Raw genomic sequence first — 17484 nt, 5'->3', positions numbered from 1 at the left:
TCTCGTGTCTGTGACGTCTGTTAGCGGTAAATAAGGGACCACCCCCCAAGCTGGGCCACCTTCCTACATTTGGCGTAGTCGGCAGGATCGCTGCACCGCCAATACTTCAACTTCAGCAGCAGACCTGCGACAGATGAAAGTAAAAGGACTTGAGTTGTTTATTGTTGGATTATAAATTTGGGACTTGGTTTCTGTCACCAGAAGAACCAGAGCGGTACCAGAACTGGAAAGATGGCTGTGGCGATTTGGCGCCAAAAAGAGACACAGACATTGCTAATTGAGCTGGATGATCCGGGGCTATATCAGATCTGCCCCTGGGGCGAGTGGTGTTCATCTGGAGACAACCACCCCCTCATGTTGCACCCTGGAAGATGGGTGGAGAAAGCGACCACCGCACCACCCAAGAACGGGAGTGGTCGGGGTGGAGAGACCTGCTGCAACTGTTTGGCTCCATTCAGTTACTGGACACCGGACGGAATGAGATGCTGTGGCTGTCGTGGTATCGGACGCCTGGAATGGCGGTGGCGCCAGGAAATCGAACCTCGTCGGGAGACCTGCCCAGAGAGCCTCCCCGAGGAACCACCGAGCCTGGAGGCCGACCCTGCCGGACGGCGGGGTGAAGGTCAACGGCTGGGGAAGGAGCGGATGGAAAGCCTGCTGGGAGCCGCGGCGCCTGGGAAGGTGAGCGTGTCCCCGGCCCCGCCAGTGGCACCCCAGGCAAACCCCATCCCCACGCTTCATGTACCAGATAGACCTCGGGGCTCCGACATCGGTCCTCAGCCTACCCGCCCGACTTCTCGCCCTTTGGTGTCTCCGGACGACTACACGGTCCTCGCCAGGCCGACCCTCGCCACTTACATCGATCCAGAGCCATCCCGCCCGGCGACACCTCGTGCTGTGGTACCGGCGAGGATCCAACCCGCGGCCGCCACTGCCGCGCTCCATCTTCCGGCGGCGGCCTATTCACCGTGGCCTGCCGCCATGTCAGCCCCACTCCCGGTCACTGCTGTAATCGGGCCGCCAGCCACCGCGGTTGACTCACCGGCATCTGCGGTCGCTGTTCCATCTGCGACCTTGACTGCGGTCGACTTGCCGGTGCCCGTGGCCGCCTTGGTTCCAGCTGCGGCCTCCCACACGGCCACTCCGACTTCACTCCCGGATCTGGCTGCGGCCTTCTCATCGGAATCTGTGGCCGCCCCTGCTCCACTCTCGACCACGACCGCGGCCCGCCCACTGGACTCTGCGGCCTATACATTGGAATCTGCAGCCGCCTCTGCTCCACTCTCGACCACGACCCGCCCACCGGACTCTGCGGCCTACACCGGATCCTCTGCTTGGGTTGCGGAGGTCATTGAGGGAAAGAAGGCTAGAGAGCGGGAGATCTGGGGGCTACTCCATGAGAAAGGAGAAGCTGGCATGACGGCCCCACGGTCCACCGGCCGGCTGGTATACACCAATGTGGAAAAAGGCTATGGGTTCATCCAGGACCTCGCCACTGGCCAAAAAGTGTATTTGAATGTGACTTCCATCTGTCACGGCCGGGCTCTGCAGGAAGGAGACTTGGTCTCCTACTATAAGGAGTTCTGCCTCCGTGGCTACTACGCCGTTGCAGTGGTTGCCTATCCCGAAGACTACGAGCCCCCGTAAAAGGACTCACAGAGACACCTTAAGTATCCCAGGGACTTCATGGTTGTGGAGTCCCCTGCTGAGTTGGCGGAACATCGGCCATCAGGAGATGGCCCGGACTACCGGGATTGACGTGCACCGTTGTGCAGTCTACAGGACAGTTTTGCTTCCACGTTAAGCGAACTGTTTTTTTAGTAGTTTATAGTTTTCTCCTGACACAGCAGGGATGCATACGGGAAAGTGCTATTGTTAAAGGAAGGGGGAGTATGCCTGTATTGTTTTCTTTATGTTGGTTTAAAAAAAAGTAAAGAATAAAAAAAACACAAAAAGGGGTTGCTTATGCTATGAGTAAAATCTGGTTATACAAAAGTTGGTTTAATGTATAATATGCATAAGAAATATGCAACAGGTCCCGGGTACGAGGTATGTGTGACGAAGACGCCGACCATGACTTTTTTTAAATTGAAGGACAAAGAGATGGAAGATATAGAATCAGACAGTGGTCCCAAGCCAGGTCCCTAACACCCACGGACACCCGAGAAGACAGTGGAGGGTAGAAGGGGAGAGTAGTGGGAGGTACACGCTGTAGAGTAATCCGGGTGTACCTAGCCCAACTTGAAAGAAGTTGTCATGTGGCGTGCATGCCGGTGAGTAGCAGTAGGCTGCTTGGAGCATGGTGCTCCCGGTTTTGTTCGGCCCCTGCATATGGCGGGTTTGGCCTAACAACCGGTCTGACAACAGAATGTAGACAACGAAGGTAGGGACGACAATGGATAAAGGAAGGGGGAATGTGGGGAAGGTGACCGGACGAACGGACTTGTCAGAAGAAAGAGGGGACTTTTTGTGCCCTTTAGACAGATGTTAGTAATGACAGAAGGGAAACAGCTAGGAAAAGTGTAGAATGGGTGCAGTACCCTGGTTTGACCATAAGATGGCAGGGGGGAGTGTGAGTACAGGACCTGACAGCAGCTTATGGCTCTAGAAACCGTTAGTCATGGGGGGTGGGGTTACAGGGAACCGGGAAGGTTATAAATAGGACAGGAGGGTTCCAGAAAGTTCCAGTCCCAGGAGGAGCTCAGAAGGCGAGGAGTCAGTGAAGGAGTACAGACAGTGTGGAGAGCTTAACTAGGGGACTGAGGAGAAAAGAAGTCAGGGGGGTGGCCCCGACACGAAGAACCGCAGAACAGACGAGGCCCCGGGTGTACCGAATTGACGACGACCTCTGACCAGTGAAGTGCTGGCGGTAGAAATGTCTAGGGTGGCCCCAGTGACAGAACCGTGAGAAACGTCACTACAACAGAAGAAAGGGGTGTACCCGGGTCTGAATACGGAGAGCTGTGGAAGTGCTGCGGTGTATTGCTGAGGTCATCAGGAGGACGGCCAATAAACTTGGATCTGTTGTACCCGAAAACTGCCTCCGTCTCGTGTCTGTGACGTCTGTTCGCGGTAAATAAGGGACCACCCCCCAAGCTGGGCCACCTTCCTACATAGCCACCACTCTGTAAGTTGGTCCCCTTTATAGATCTCACTCTGAAGGCCCAATTAGAATCTCCAACTCCGTAGGAAGGCTCCCTTATTAGTACCCACTCTGTAGCAGGGCCCCCTCTATAAGAGGGCAACCTTATTAGCCCCCACTCTGTATAATGGCCCCTTTAGTTGTCCCCATGCTGTATGATGGTACCCCTTAGTAGCTCACACACTGTATTGTGGCTCCTTAGTAACCCACATTATGCTTGTAGGCCCGCTTGGCAACCCCCTCTATGTGTGAGGGCCCATTTAGTATCCCGTGCTATATGATGGCTCCATTAGTATCCCCCCATGCTATTATGGCCCCCTAAGTAGTAACCCTCACTCTATTATAGCACCCTTAGTAGTAGCCCCCGTCTTTTATGGTCCCCTTAGCCGTAGTCCCCAGTCTACAGTATTATGGCCTTAGTTGTAGCCCCCACACAATTATGGCCCTCTTAGTGGTAGCCCCCACTCTATTATGCCCCCCTTAGTAATAGCAACCAGTCTATTATAGCTCCCTTAGTAGTAGCCTCCTCACTATTATTGCCCCATTAGTAGTAGTCCCCACTCTCTTATGGCCCTCCTAGCAGTAGCCCCCACACTATTATGGCCCAGTTAGTAGTAGCCTCCACTCCATTGTGGTCACCTTAGTAGTAGTCCCCAGTCTATTATGGCCCCTTTAGTAGTAGCCTCTAATGTAGTAGAAGCTCCCTGTATTATGGCCCTCTTAATAGTAGCTCCCAGTCTATTATGGCCCCCTTAGTAGTAGCCCAGACCCTATTAACCCCTTAGTAGTGGCCCCTACTCTATTATGGCGGTCTTAATAGTAGCCCCCAGTCTATTACGGCCCCCTTAGTAGTAGCCCCCAATGTATTTGTAGCTCCCAGTCTGTTATGGCCCCCAATCTATTATGGCCCCCTTAATAGTAACCCAGACACTATTATGGCCCCCTTAGTAGTGGTCACTACTCTATTATGGCTATCTTAGTAGTAGCCTCCATACATAAAGACACAAACACACAAATTAAACATCACACAGTCACCTAAACTCGGCAAATTCAGCAGACAACGGCAGGTCCCAGGTAGGGCATCGCAATGACATCATCACATCGCTCCACCCTGGACCTACCGTTTGGAAGGCCTCAAAGCTAATGCAATTTTGAGGCCTACATAACGGAGAGCAGCAGTGCACAGTGACCTTCTATCCCTGCTCTGTCACAGAGTTTAACTGTGCATGCCGGGGTTGGACAAGATGGCCCAGGAGGTCCCTTCCATCTCTACGATTCTATGATATAGTTAAGTATAGCATAGCTCCGGTAAGCCCCTCACAGCATGGGGCCTGGGGTGACTACACCCTCTGCCCCCCCGATAGCTATGCTACTACTGTAGGTACACAAGTGGATAATGTAGTAACCATTTATTCATCATTTTGATTAATTTGATTTGCTTTTATTGGTCTATCCCTTTATTTATTCACATAGTTATGCATTTTTCCATAGATATGTATCAAGGAGTCATACTTTATTTGATGAATTAACAGGTTTTAATGAATAAGAATAAATACAATAACATTTTGTATTTCATATTATATCCTTGTATATTACCCAGTATGAGGCTGAGAATCAGGTGGATTCTCTTGTTTATATGCAAAGGACTATCTAGTAGGAATAAACAAGGGGTTAATGGCTGAGATACAAATGGACAAAAATAAAGGAAGACATCCAAGTCTCCTCATTCCTTGACAAATTAAACTTAATTTTTCCGAAATGCGTAGGCAGTTTAGTACTCCGGCAACTAGAGGTTGCTGTCTTTTTTATCTCACTCAACCTCAGTAAGTCGACTACTTAGCCAGTATTCCATGGTACCTTTACCATGAGGGCGGGGGATTAGTTATTGCACGTTGGTGGTATGCATTTTTGACTGTGGGAGTTAGTGTTTTTCTTGTCAAATTGTGTCCATCAACTATGGTCATTGTGTTAATTCCAGAAGGTGTGGATTACAGCACATGGATTTCTTTAAAGGCTAGATTGGTATACGGTAAACAAAATTTCTGTACAATTTGTATTTTATTCATTGAAATTCTTACTTATTGTAGGCTTAGCAAGCATTCAAAGTGGTGTTTCTAATCATTCACTGACAACATTTCCTGGATAAGTATATATACACAGAGATCACAGACTACTATGATCAGAACATGCAGGAATTTCCATGAATAAAATATGAGTTATATGTCATCTTTTCCCATAAACCTGTTTAATCTGTTTACAGTCTCTTTCACTTCACTATTTTGTTTGAAGAACAGACTGTCAGTGAGACAATTTCCCTTCAAGCCTGTAAGTTGGGTCAGATTGGTTTTTCTCTGCACCCACAGATGCTGGAACAGAAAGAGATCTGGGGGATTTGGGGAACAACGCGACACTCAACTCTACATGCTCTACAACACTTACAAATTTTCAATAGGACACTGATGAGCTTATTATTTAGTTCAACTGACAGTTTTCATGTAAATAGCTGATGAATATATGGTTTTGGACAGAACATGCTGGCCCACAGTTTTTGGTTTATTGTTGTGTAAACTGTGCTTCAATAAAACTGTAAATGATGCTGCACCCCTATCTATACCCCAATTTCCCAAATCACCAGCACTAGCTCGCTCAGAGTAAACACTGCCCGAACCCAATCCGTGGAACACTTATACGGAAGGACCCTAGCGGCACCAACACAGTGTCAGAGCAGGTGCGCATATAGTGTGAACGCGCTCTCAACCCTGGCTGCTGTCTGTGGCTTCCACTCACTACACTAATATTGGCAGAAAGAAGCATTCTACAGGAGTACACCCCTTCCCTGCCTCGCAGCTTACTGCTTGCTGGGGTTAGGGGAAGTGATACACATTGATTGACAGTTCACACCACAGGCATACTTGTGCTACTTTCCAGAACTTTGCACTGCTGCCAGAAAAGGCAGCTATCCAGACCGCTCCAGAGCAGCCCTTAGAATTATTATTGCATTCTACTTGTAAGTACTGCGCTACTTGCCTGGGAGACGGCCCACCACTTATTGACTGCAGCGGTGGCTGGTGGGCTAGGTAATAAGCAGTACATTATTCAGTTGAAGAACGACAGACAGTTCTGGCGACATGCTCCTCCATCGACTTGCATTTTTATAACAGGCTTTTTATCCATAACATGAAAATAAGGTTAATAATTTAACTTTCAACACAAAATCTTCAGTTTTACTAAAAATTAGTTCATGCAAAAAAGGAATACACCTTACATCAAAAACAACTACCTCTAGTATTTTGTATGACCTCCATGATGTTTAAGAACAGCGTCAATTCTTCTATGCATGGAATGAATAAGTTGACGACATGTTGCAACATCTTTTCTTTTTCCATTCTTCAAGAACGACCTCTTTTAGAGACTGGATGCTGGATGCTCAACTTGTCTCTTCAGAATTCTCCATAGGTGTTTCGACTGGGCTCATATCAGAACCCAGAAGAAATACTTAGGCACTGAACTATGTCACCCTGATCTTCTTCAGAAATTCAACAGGTGTGTTTTTTAGATCATTGTTATGTTGGAAAAGTGCACATCTACCAAGGGCACGGAGTGATTTTAGCATCTGTGAATTGATGGTATCATCAATGAAATGTAGGTCCCCGATACCAGGAGCACACATGCAGCCCCACATAAGGACACTGCCACCACCATGTTTCACTGTAGGCATCATGCATTTTTCTTGATTAACTTTTCTATTTGAATGGTGTCTACAGTAAAACATGGCGGTAGCCTCCTGTTGGTAACCTTATTTTCATGTTATGGGTTAAAAAATATTCTAAGAAACTGAATCTGATCGAAATTTCGAAAACTCTTCTTGTTTTCAAAGGGGTGCACTCATTTATGCTGAGCACTGAATATATTAATAAATGTTACTAAATCATGTTGTCAAAATAAAAGATAAAGTGGACAATCCATTTTAGCAAAACATACAGTGCTGATGGATCTCACTAAAGCATCAGTTCTTGTGCGCATACAGTAAGACATACAGTGGGTATGGAAAGTGTTGTGAGTTCATTTTCCCCTTCACCGTTGATGTCTGATGAACTCCCTCTGCTGGTGAAGAGAGGTAGTGAAATTGATTGGGATGGAAAAAACCTGTCATCTGAACAGGCGGTGCGTGATTGGACACCCGGAATCACTGAGTGGATATAAGGCAGCTGATGCCCTGCAGGGTTGCTAGTGATCCTTTCTGCTCTGAGCTCTTGCAAACCAGATCAGTACCTGTCTTCTGAAAGCTAAGTTTTTGCTCTCTTATTTTTCCATGAGATTGTGTCTGTTTACTTAGTGTTTGTGTTCTGCCTGCCCTTGTTGGTACAAGCTGAGCTCCATTTTTGTCTCTGGTCAAGTTGATCTTTTGCTCAGTCTTCAGAATATACCTGAGTGCTGATATAGTGATTTTGAAGTCTAGTAACTTCAGGGCCTTTTTTCTATCAGATGTGTTGGACATTATTTTGGCAGAATTTTTGCGGATTGCAGCCAGCATCTTTTCTGTCCTTTCCTATTTAGTTAGTTGGGCCCCATCGTTTGCTCAACCTGTCTTTCTGTCTGTGTTTGTGTTTTCATCTGCTTTTCACCGACAATACATGTTGGGGGCTGTCTATTGCTTTGGGGTCTGCTCTGGGGCAGTTTAGATTTCCTCTTTCTTTCTTTAGGCTTATTTAGTTCTCCGGCTGTGAACGAGGGGTCTAGGGCACCGTAGGAACCCCCCACGGCTACTGTTAGTTGTGTGAATAGGATCAGGGGTCTGCAATCAGATAGCTACCAACCTCTCCGGTTTTCTGGACTTAGCTTGTATTTTTGTTTTTTCCTCCTTCGGTGACTCATTCATAACAGAATCACCAGCCATACCGCAGATTCTAGGGTACTCAATAGCAGGAAAGAATTGTGAAGAAAAAAAAAAAAGTGTCAGAATTTTTTATTTGTGTTTATTTTTTCCTCTATGTCTTTGAGGCCGTAGGGGGAATTTTTTTCTTCTCAATGGAGATGAAGCGATTGTCTGATCGTGTGGAGCAGCTCGCTGCTGAAGTGCGGGGAATTTCCGCCTATCTTGCTCATTCACATGTTGCTGAACCATAGATCCCTACTCCTGATGTGTTTTTTGGGGATCGGTCTAAATTTTTGAACTTTAAGAATAATTGTAAATTATTTTTTGCCTTGAAGCCTAACTCATCAGGGAGCTCCGCGCAGCAGGTTAAAATTGTCATCTCTTTGCTGCGTGGCGATCCTCAGGATTGGGCGTTTTCTTTGAAACCTGATGATTCTATTCTAGCTAATGTGAACGCATTTTTTCAAGCCTTAGGGCTGATGAACCTAATGCTATTGATCAGGCTGAAAAGGCCCTGTTGGCATTGAGCCAGGGTCAGGATTCTGCAGAGTTGTACTGTCAAAAATTCCGAAAGTGGGCGGTCCTTACTACTTGGAATGATGGTGCCTTGGCAGCTCTCTTTTGGAAGGGTTTGTCAGAAACCGCAAAAGATACTATGGTGGGATTTCCTGTTCCCTCTGGTCTTGATGATTCTATGTCATTAGCCATTCAGGTTGATCGGCGTTTGCGCGAACGCAAAACTGCACGAGGTGTTGCCACCTGTTGAACAAATGTCTGAACCTATGCAATGTGATAGAGTTGTGCCTAGGGCGCAACGTCAGGAGTTCAGAAGGCGTAATAAGCTGTGTTTTTTCTGTGGAGATGCCTCGGATATTATTTCTGTCTGCCCTAAACGAGAGAAACGTTTTGCACACACATTTGCTGTTGGTGGTGTTCAACCTAAGTTTCTTCTGGCAATTACTCTGATCTGCTCCCTGTCCACATTTTCCGCTAAGGCTTTCATGGATTCGGGAGCAGCTCTGAACCTGATGGACTTGGATTTTGCTAAACGTTGTGGATTTCCTATGACACCTCTGCGGATGCCTATCCCTTTGAGAGGTATTGATGCTACTCCTTTGGCGAAGAATAAACCTCAGTTTTGGACCCAGGTGGTAATGCGGGTCGCCCCAGATCATCAAGAAAATTGCGGATTTTTGGTGTTGCATAATTTGCATGATACCATTGTTCTGGGGTTTCCCTGGTTGCAAATCCAAAATCCAGTTTTGGATTGGAAATCTGTGTCTGTGGTGAGTTGGGGTTGTCGGTGTGCCCTTATTGACACTCCTGTTTTCTCCACCTCTCCTCAGTCGCATGATGTTCCTGACTATTTGACTGATTTTTATGATGTATTTAGTGAGAATGAGTCTGCGTCTTTTTCCTCCTCATAGGAGTTATGACTGTGCAATTGAGCTGAGCCCTGGGTGTAAGTTTCCCAAGGGTCGACTTTTCAATTTATCTGTACCCGAGCTCGAGGCTATGCGATCCTATATTAAGGAGTCATTGGAGAAGGGTCATATTAGACCATCCTCTTCACCCTTGGGTGCTTGTTTTTTTTTCGTGGCCAAGAAGGATGGTTCAATAAGGCCTTGTATTGACTATCGTTCCCTCAACAAAATTACTGTTAAATATCAGTACCCCTGATTTCTGATCTATTCTCTAGAGTTAAGGGTGCTTGCTGGTTTACCAAGCTTGACCTCAGGGGGGCGTATAATCTTATTCGCATTAAGCATGGGATGAATGGAAGACGGCGTTTAATACTCCGGAGGGACATTTTGAGTACCTGGTGATGCCTTTTGGGCTCACTAATGCCCCTTCTGTCTTCCAGTGCTTCATGAATGATATTTTTTCCGAGACTTTGTGGATAAATTTTTGATCATCTATCTGGATGATATTTTGATCTTTTCAAGGACTGGGACTCTCATGTGGAACATGTTTGGACTGTGTTCCGGATTTTGAGGGAGAATTCCTTGTATGTTAAGGGATTGAAATGCCTTTTTGGGGTACAGAGAATTTCATTTTTGGGATTTATTTTGTCTCCGTCAACTATTGAAATGGACCTGGCCAAGGTACAGGCCATTTATGATTGGGTTCAGCCCACTTCTTTGAAGGCCCTCCAGAAGTTTTTGGGTTTTGCTAATTTTTATCGTAAATTTATAGCTAATTTCTCTGGTATTGCCAAACCATTGACTGATTTGACTAAGAAAGGTGCTGATGTGCTGAATTGGTCTCCGGAGGCTGTTTCTTCCTTTCAGGAGCTGAAGCGAAGGTTCACTTCTGCTCCGGTTTTGCGGCAACCTGATGTCTCACTCCCGTTTCAGGTAGAGGTGGACGCTTCCGAGATTGGTGCAGGAGCTGTTTTGTCCCAAAAAGATCCGGTAACATCTAAAATGAATCCCTGTGCTTTCTTTTCCCGAAAGTTCTCCCCATCTGAACGTAACTATGATGTGGGGAATCGGGAACTGTTAGCCATGAAATGGGCATTTGAGGAGTGGAGACATTGGTTGGAGGGAGCTAAACATCAAGTTGTGGTCCTTACTGACCACAAGAATTTGATTTACCTGGAGTCGGCCAAACGCTTGAATCCTAGACAGGCTAGGTGGGCCTTGTTTTTCAAACGTTTTGATTTTGTGGTCTCTTTTCTTCCGGGCACTAAGAATGTCAAGGCAGACGCCCTCTCTAGGAGTTTCTTTGTTGATTCTCCTGTTATGACCAAGCCTGCTACCATCTTAGGTGAGGGGGTAGTTCTTTCTGCCATCTCGCCCGATTTGAGAAGAGTTTCAGGAGGACAAACCTGAGCGTTGTCCCATTGGAAAATTGTATGTTCCTGACCAGTGGAGGAAGAGAGTGATGTCTGAAGTTCATTGCACCGTTGATGTCTGATGAACTCCCTCTGCTGGTGAAGAGAGGTAGTGAAATTGATTGGGATGGGAAAAACCTGTCATCTGAACAGGCGGAGCGTGATTGGACACCCGGAATCACTGAGTGGATATAAGGCAGCCGACGCCCTACAGGGGTGCTGGTGATCCTTTCTGCTCTGGGCTCTTGCAAACCAGTTCAGTATCTGAAAGCTAAGTTTTTGCTCTCTTATTTTTCCATGAGATTGTGTCTGTTTACTTAGCGTTTGTGTTCTGCCTGCCCTTGTTGGTACAGGCTGAGCTCCATTTTTGTCTCTGGTCAAGTTGATCTTTTGCTCAGTCTTCAGAATATACCTGAGTGCTGATATAGTGATTTTGAAGTCTAGTGACTTCAGGGCCTTTTTTCTATCAGACGTGTTGGACATTATTCTGGCAGAATTTTTGCGGATTGCAGCCAGCATCTTTTCTGTCCTTTCCTATTTAGTTAGTTGGGCCCCATCGTTTGCTCAACCTGTCTTTCTGTCTGTGTTTGTGTTTTCATCTGCTTTTCACGGACAATACATGTTGGGGGCTGTCTATTGCTTTGGTGTCTGCTCTGGGGCAGTTTAGATTTCCCCTTTCTTTCTTTAGGCTTATTTAGTTCTCCGGTTGTGAATGAGGGGTCTAGGGCACCGTAGGAACCCCCCACGGCTACTGTTAGTTGTGAGAATAGGATCAGGGGTCTGCAATCCGATAGCTACCAACCTCTCCGGTTTTCTGGACTTAGCTTATATTTTTGTTTTTTCCTCCTTCGGTGACTCATTCATAACAGGAAAGTATTCAGACCCCTTTAAATTTTTCACTCTGAATTTACCAAATAGCTGCAAAGAGTGAAATATTTAAAGGGGTCTGAATACTTTCCATACCCACTGTATATGTACCATGTAGACGGTAAGTGGCCTATAGTCTAGAGCTATCAAAGTCAGGGGTTGACATATCATTGGTGCAATTTGTGCCACTGCACAGGTGCCCAAGGGATAAGGGGCCCCAAATGCACCTTTAAAGCAGGTAAATTTGTGCATTATGATGAGCTACTGAATTGCAAAGGACCCATATATTGTTGTTGTGCAGGGACTCTCTTCTTTCCCTGAATGATCCTGATCTAAGTGTATGTCAAAAAGATTATACGACAATTAGTGATGAGCGAGTGTGCTCAGATAACATTTTATTCGAGCATGCTCAGGTGTTATTCGAGTATCTCAGGCATGCTCGTTTATTATATTCGAGTCTCCGTGGCTGCATGATTTGCTGCTGTTAGACAGCCGCAACACGTGGGGATTCCCTAACAGCCAATACCTGCATCTGTTCAGGCTGCCTAACAGCTGCAAATCATGCAGCCATGTGGACTCGAACATAACATACGAACACGCCGGAGATACTTTGATAATACCTGAGCATGTTCGGATAAGACGTTATCCGAGCACGTTCGCTCAGTCATCACTAATGACAATATAAATACATTTTTAAAGTACTCTATGCCAATTATTATCATGCACAGAACTTCTGTAGACCATTTCTAAAAATACCTTCAACAGGTGATGGGATTTACAAACGGTAGATATGTTTTAGTACTAACATTCATATAACAGCACACTGTACAAATTCTATAAACCTGTATTGGGCTACGCCAACCTTCTACAACAGTGTTCTGAGCATATGTGACTATCCTATTTTTAGTGGTTGATTTAACTAATGATAATTGAAGTATTTGCCTACCTGATACTTCTTTTCCCAAAGGTACTGTAATGTAATGTTTTCAACACAGTCCGTTATACACAGCTTGCCGCCAAACACCTCTCGTAGCATATTCACAAGATACAAATGATGCTCATTGTCCATTGCATAGAAGTGGTTAAAGTCTAACAACACAACTTCAGTGCTGTGATTAGTTAGGAAAGTGTTAATTTCTGTAAGTCCATCCCATACTTTAATTCCATATAAGCCATGTATGAAGTAGATTTCTATTTCAGCTTCCTCTGGCTTAGAAGATACCCGCAGATCAAAATAGCGAATACCAGACTCCAGTTGTTCTTTGAAAGTTAAATTTTGGGTAACAGACCACTTCTTCATTAGTTTCTTGACCAATGAGATTCTTGCTAAACGTTTAAGTGATCTTGCTTGGTCTGGTCCAACTGGAGATTTTTCATCAACCCAATAACTGAACGAATCATGCGACCCTGAAAAGAGAATAGACCATCTTAAAGTTCATACTGAGCAACACAAGTTAAGCAGTATGAAGAACATTAAATTAAGGCTATGACTACCCAAATAACAGGCATGACATCTGTTTTGGGTTTGTTTAGCAGCTGAAAGACACCCCTAAACATTAGGAAAATCGGGGAAGTTTAGGAATGTTGTAAATGATGGAGATGGACAATGTACTTGGTGCTAATGACGATTTGCAAGTTGCAGCAGATCCTGATGCCAATTAGACTCCCACAAGAGGCCACGTCATAGGATATGTACTGTAGATTATGTATACAATTCAGCTCCCTATTAAATGTAGAACAAGATGTAGCAACATGGGTGCTCTACAAAGGCTATTTAATAAACCCAACTCTCAACGTATGGAAGTGAGCACCATACAGAAACCACTGTTGAAAAGAGTTCAATGAGTGGAGAGCGAGATAGTACCTGATCTAGCTTGTAATTAAATGGGTTTTCCAGTTTTGGAAAACTTCTGTCCGTCCCCTGGCTGCTATTTCTTTTTTTTCATTCAGTTTCTTTACTCATCCGAAGTCTCTGCTGACTGCTATTGTCTGTAGTGCTATAGTCACATTAACAGCGCTGCAGCCAATCAATGACATCAGTAGCGTTTCCACAGTTGACAGTATGAGCCGGTAAGCTTAGTTATTGGCTGAAGCGCTGGAGATGTGATGTCAGCACTGCAGACGATAGAAGTCACTGGGAGCAGCCGCGCATACTCAGCATTGGACCTGCAGAAGGCGAGTAACGGATATTTTGTTTTTTTACAACAATCTACAGGCTGGGTGACAGACGTTTTCTGAAGTCGGAGCACTATGGTCTATTCTACGAACAGTTGCTGCCAGTTGTAGATGATGCATTACTCTTCCCTTTAAGCAGCCATTTACATGGGTGGTCTGGTGGGCATTTTCAGCCATTTCTGGTATATCAAGGAAATGACCAGTAAGTACCGGATCACAATCTGGGGGAAGATCAAGGTATTTATTATGTAATTTTTCCGTTTCACATCAGCCTCATTCATCAGCTGGTAATAGCTCTGGCAACATCTGAATATAAAAATTGCCCATGCTTTTCTTCTCCATTCAAAGTACAGGGACCGCAACGCAGTTCCGTTCAATGCGTACATCCAGCAGCTGATAAGGTGTTCGACCACCGCTGATCTGAAATTGATGCACTATCCTAAAGAGCTATCATAAGAGTAGGTCATCAACATCATGTGGCTAAAGGACTCCTTTAATCACTCATTTTAATCCCTATCCCCTGAACATGTACACTCCGAGCTTTGAAAGAATGCCTATAGGAACCTTTTCATTTCAATATATGGAGTCAAGAAATGTCTGGTGGTGGCCCAGCAACTGTGTGGAATGTAGAACTGGACATACAAGATAATGTAGTTCCCGTTCGCACAAGCCAAGACTTGTCTTTAGATACCTTTATATAATTTTAATTTAGGAGCAATGCTCTTTGGTACATGCTCAACATATATAATCACAGGAATGGTGACATTTCAGTTGGAAGCAATTGTAGTATTACACGTGCTCTTCTTTACTGGACAGTCAACATATTACTTGCTCCTATCATCAGTAAGTTTGTCCACTTACAACGCCCGAGTAGGACCATATCCAGGGGCAGACTGTTCATCTGGCAAGTCTAGCAAATTTTCACAAAAAATTCTGGCAAATTTTTCTCACAAACTCTGTATTAAAATATAAGGGACCCTTTTGGAATTTTATGCTACCTAAAAGAGACCTCCACCTGGCATCTTGCCGTTTTTAGCTGTCCTCTGTCTCTGTGCTGTGGAAGCAAATATACACTACTGCCAACCCACATCCTTCATCCTGAGTGACGGTTCAGAAATTAGATTAAATCACATAGCTGAAGACTATCAAATGTAGCAGGGGTCTGAATATGACGTTTGTCCATTCTACTGCTAGGTAATTATAGAAAATACCTTTACAGTGTAAAATATTATAATCCTCTACCTTTGAAAACTAGAAATCACAACATCAGCTCTAGACTTTCAGTGCCTGCTAGGAGTTGTAGTTTTACCTACAAATTAGATTCACCACTTTGTAGAATATGCCATTGTTTTAAGGTCCCAGAAGTCAGACCCCTAGATTGGTCGCAGCACAGACCTAGCACTCTGCCCCCTTTTTCCTACATAATGGCACTTGGGGCCACCCAGCAGTACAGGGAACTGTAGACTGGTTAAGTGACTTCAAAGCATTGAGCTAAAGATTGGGACTGATGCACCCCAGTTTGGATCTAGATATTGTGCCAAGATTGATTTTAAGTCCCAGTATAGCCCTGCCCATATCATATTTCCTTAAAGGATATTCCCATCTCCAAGATCCTATCCCAATATATAGTCGGTGTAATAATAATACTATTAGCAAATATTACACCTACTACATATTGGGATAGGATCCTGGAGATGGGCATAACCCATTAAACTGTCAAATGAAAACAGACTTATGTGTGCAGTGTTATGAAAATAGCAGTGGTGGCTGATTTTATTCTATTCAATTATGTCCTAATAAAGATCAAGCATTAAACAGTGACTTTATGAGAGCATAAAGCCGTCAACTTGGAATGAGGAAGTTTTAGTTAATTCAGTCAATGGAGGCTGACCTACATACTTCTCGTTACCAAAACAATGATAGATGGCGAGGACTGCTTATACGCTCTCATTAAAATGTAATATGGAGAGATTAATTTGTTAAATACTGTTGAGAAATCATAGAGGAAATTCAAACAGTACATTCCAACAAGTTCCCTGGATTCAGGTCACTAACAATCTACAGTTAATCCTATAATTAACGGATTAACTTCTTAGACAATCCTCTTTAACAAATCCAGGCACAAAAGCCTGCCGTTCTAACATACACATGTAAGTAATGCAATATTCCCATGTAACGTATTTCTAGAAATGTAAATATGTTCATAACCAGACCCACACCAAGACTTAGGCTTCGATTCAAAGTGATTACACCAAAACTGTGGCATATATTGCCTTGAAAAGTGGCACTTTTTTTTTTAAGAAACACAGAGTCGAACAACAATTTTATGACTTTTGGCATTTTCATGTGACGGGGACAAGACATCAAAGGTCGTCTACTTCATAAGGAGCTGTGGCGTTCCTTAAACCAGAAAACGTACTCCAGTCTCTAAGATTTGTGGTGCGGTGCACAGACCACTGGTCAGGTGCTGCTGGTTCATTAAGAGGCACGTCATGTGCCTCTTAGCTAATGAGGAGCATCTGTCTCCACTACGGCCCATTATAAAGACTGGTGTGAACATCGCGAGTCTTGGTGAATCGGAGCAATAATGTCCTCTGGGTCGTATTTACAGCACAAGCTGCCCTACTCACTGAGTCTGAATACAACCCCATTACATTCTCATTTAAATTTGCCAATTATTGTCAAGATGAAATGGATATTTGACTTAGACACATTAAAACCACGTGGTAATATAATGATCAGAGGCACTCAAGGGACAAACAAAAAATTTCATCCACTGAAGTCTTCTCTGATCTGGCATGGTTTGACATTATGAATTATTCCAATTCTTGTCACTGCAGAGGTCACAACACAGAAATCTTTGGTTTCATGCTTCTTAAAGGGGTTGTCCGGTCCAAATCGATAAGACTCAGGAGCCAGCTCGCATACAGGCAGACTCAGGAGCCAGCTCGCATACAGGCAGACTCAGGAGCCAGCTCGCATACAGGCAGACTCAGGAGCCAGCTCGCATACAGGCAGACTCAGGAGCCAGCTCGCATACAGGCAGACTCAGGAGCCAGCTCGCATACAGGCAGACTCAGGAGCCAGCTCGCATACAGGCAGACTCAGGAGCCAGCTCGCATACAGGCAGACTCAGGAGCCAGCTCGCATACAGGCAGACTCAGGAGCCAGCTCGCATACAGGCAGACTCAGGAGCCAGCTCGCATACAGGCAGACTCAGGAGCCAGCTCGCATACAGGCAGACTCAGGAGCCAGCTCGCATACAGGCAGACTCAGGAGCCAGCTCGCATACAGGCAGACTCAGGAGCCAGCTCGCATACAGGCAGACTCAGGAGCCAGCTCGCATACAGGCAGACTCAGGAGCCAGCTCGCATACAGGCAGACTCAGGAGCCAGCTCGCATACAGGCAGACTCAGGAGCCAGCTCGCATACAGGCAGACTCAGGAGCCAGCTCGCATACAGGCAGACTCAGGAGCCAGCTCGCATACAGGCAGACTCAGGAGCCAGCTCGTATACAGGCAGACTCAGGAGCCAGCTCGTATACAGGCAGACTCAGGAGCCAGCTCGTATACAGGCAGACTCAGGAGC

General features: G+C 45.3%; 1 protein-coding gene across 2 annotated transcripts in view; it reads right to left on the bottom strand.

The window, feature by feature from the left end:
- The window catches only part of PLCXD2 (phosphatidylinositol specific phospholipase C X domain containing 2), an 88497-nt gene that overhangs the window by 48633 nt on the left and 22380 nt on the right, over window positions 1–17484 (bottom strand). For both annotated transcript variants that reach the window (XM_073542518.1, XM_073542519.1), the window contains exon 2: window positions 12668–13128. In XM_073542518.1, coding sequence (XP_073398619.1) covers window positions 12668–13128 — 461 coding nt within the window. The remainder of the gene's footprint in view (window positions 1–12667; window positions 13129–17484) is intronic.

The sequence above is a fragment of the Dendrobates tinctorius genome, unplaced genomic scaffold, assembly GCF_039654945.1.
Source record: "Dendrobates tinctorius isolate UK_male_01 unplaced genomic scaffold, ASM3965494v1 ptg000127l, whole genome shotgun sequence".
In the NCBI taxonomy this organism is placed as follows: Eukaryota; Metazoa; Chordata; class Amphibia; order Anura; family Dendrobatidae; genus Dendrobates; species Dendrobates tinctorius.
The sequence above is the reverse complement of the archived record's forward strand: the minus strand, read 5'-3'. Positions and strand labels throughout refer to the sequence as shown.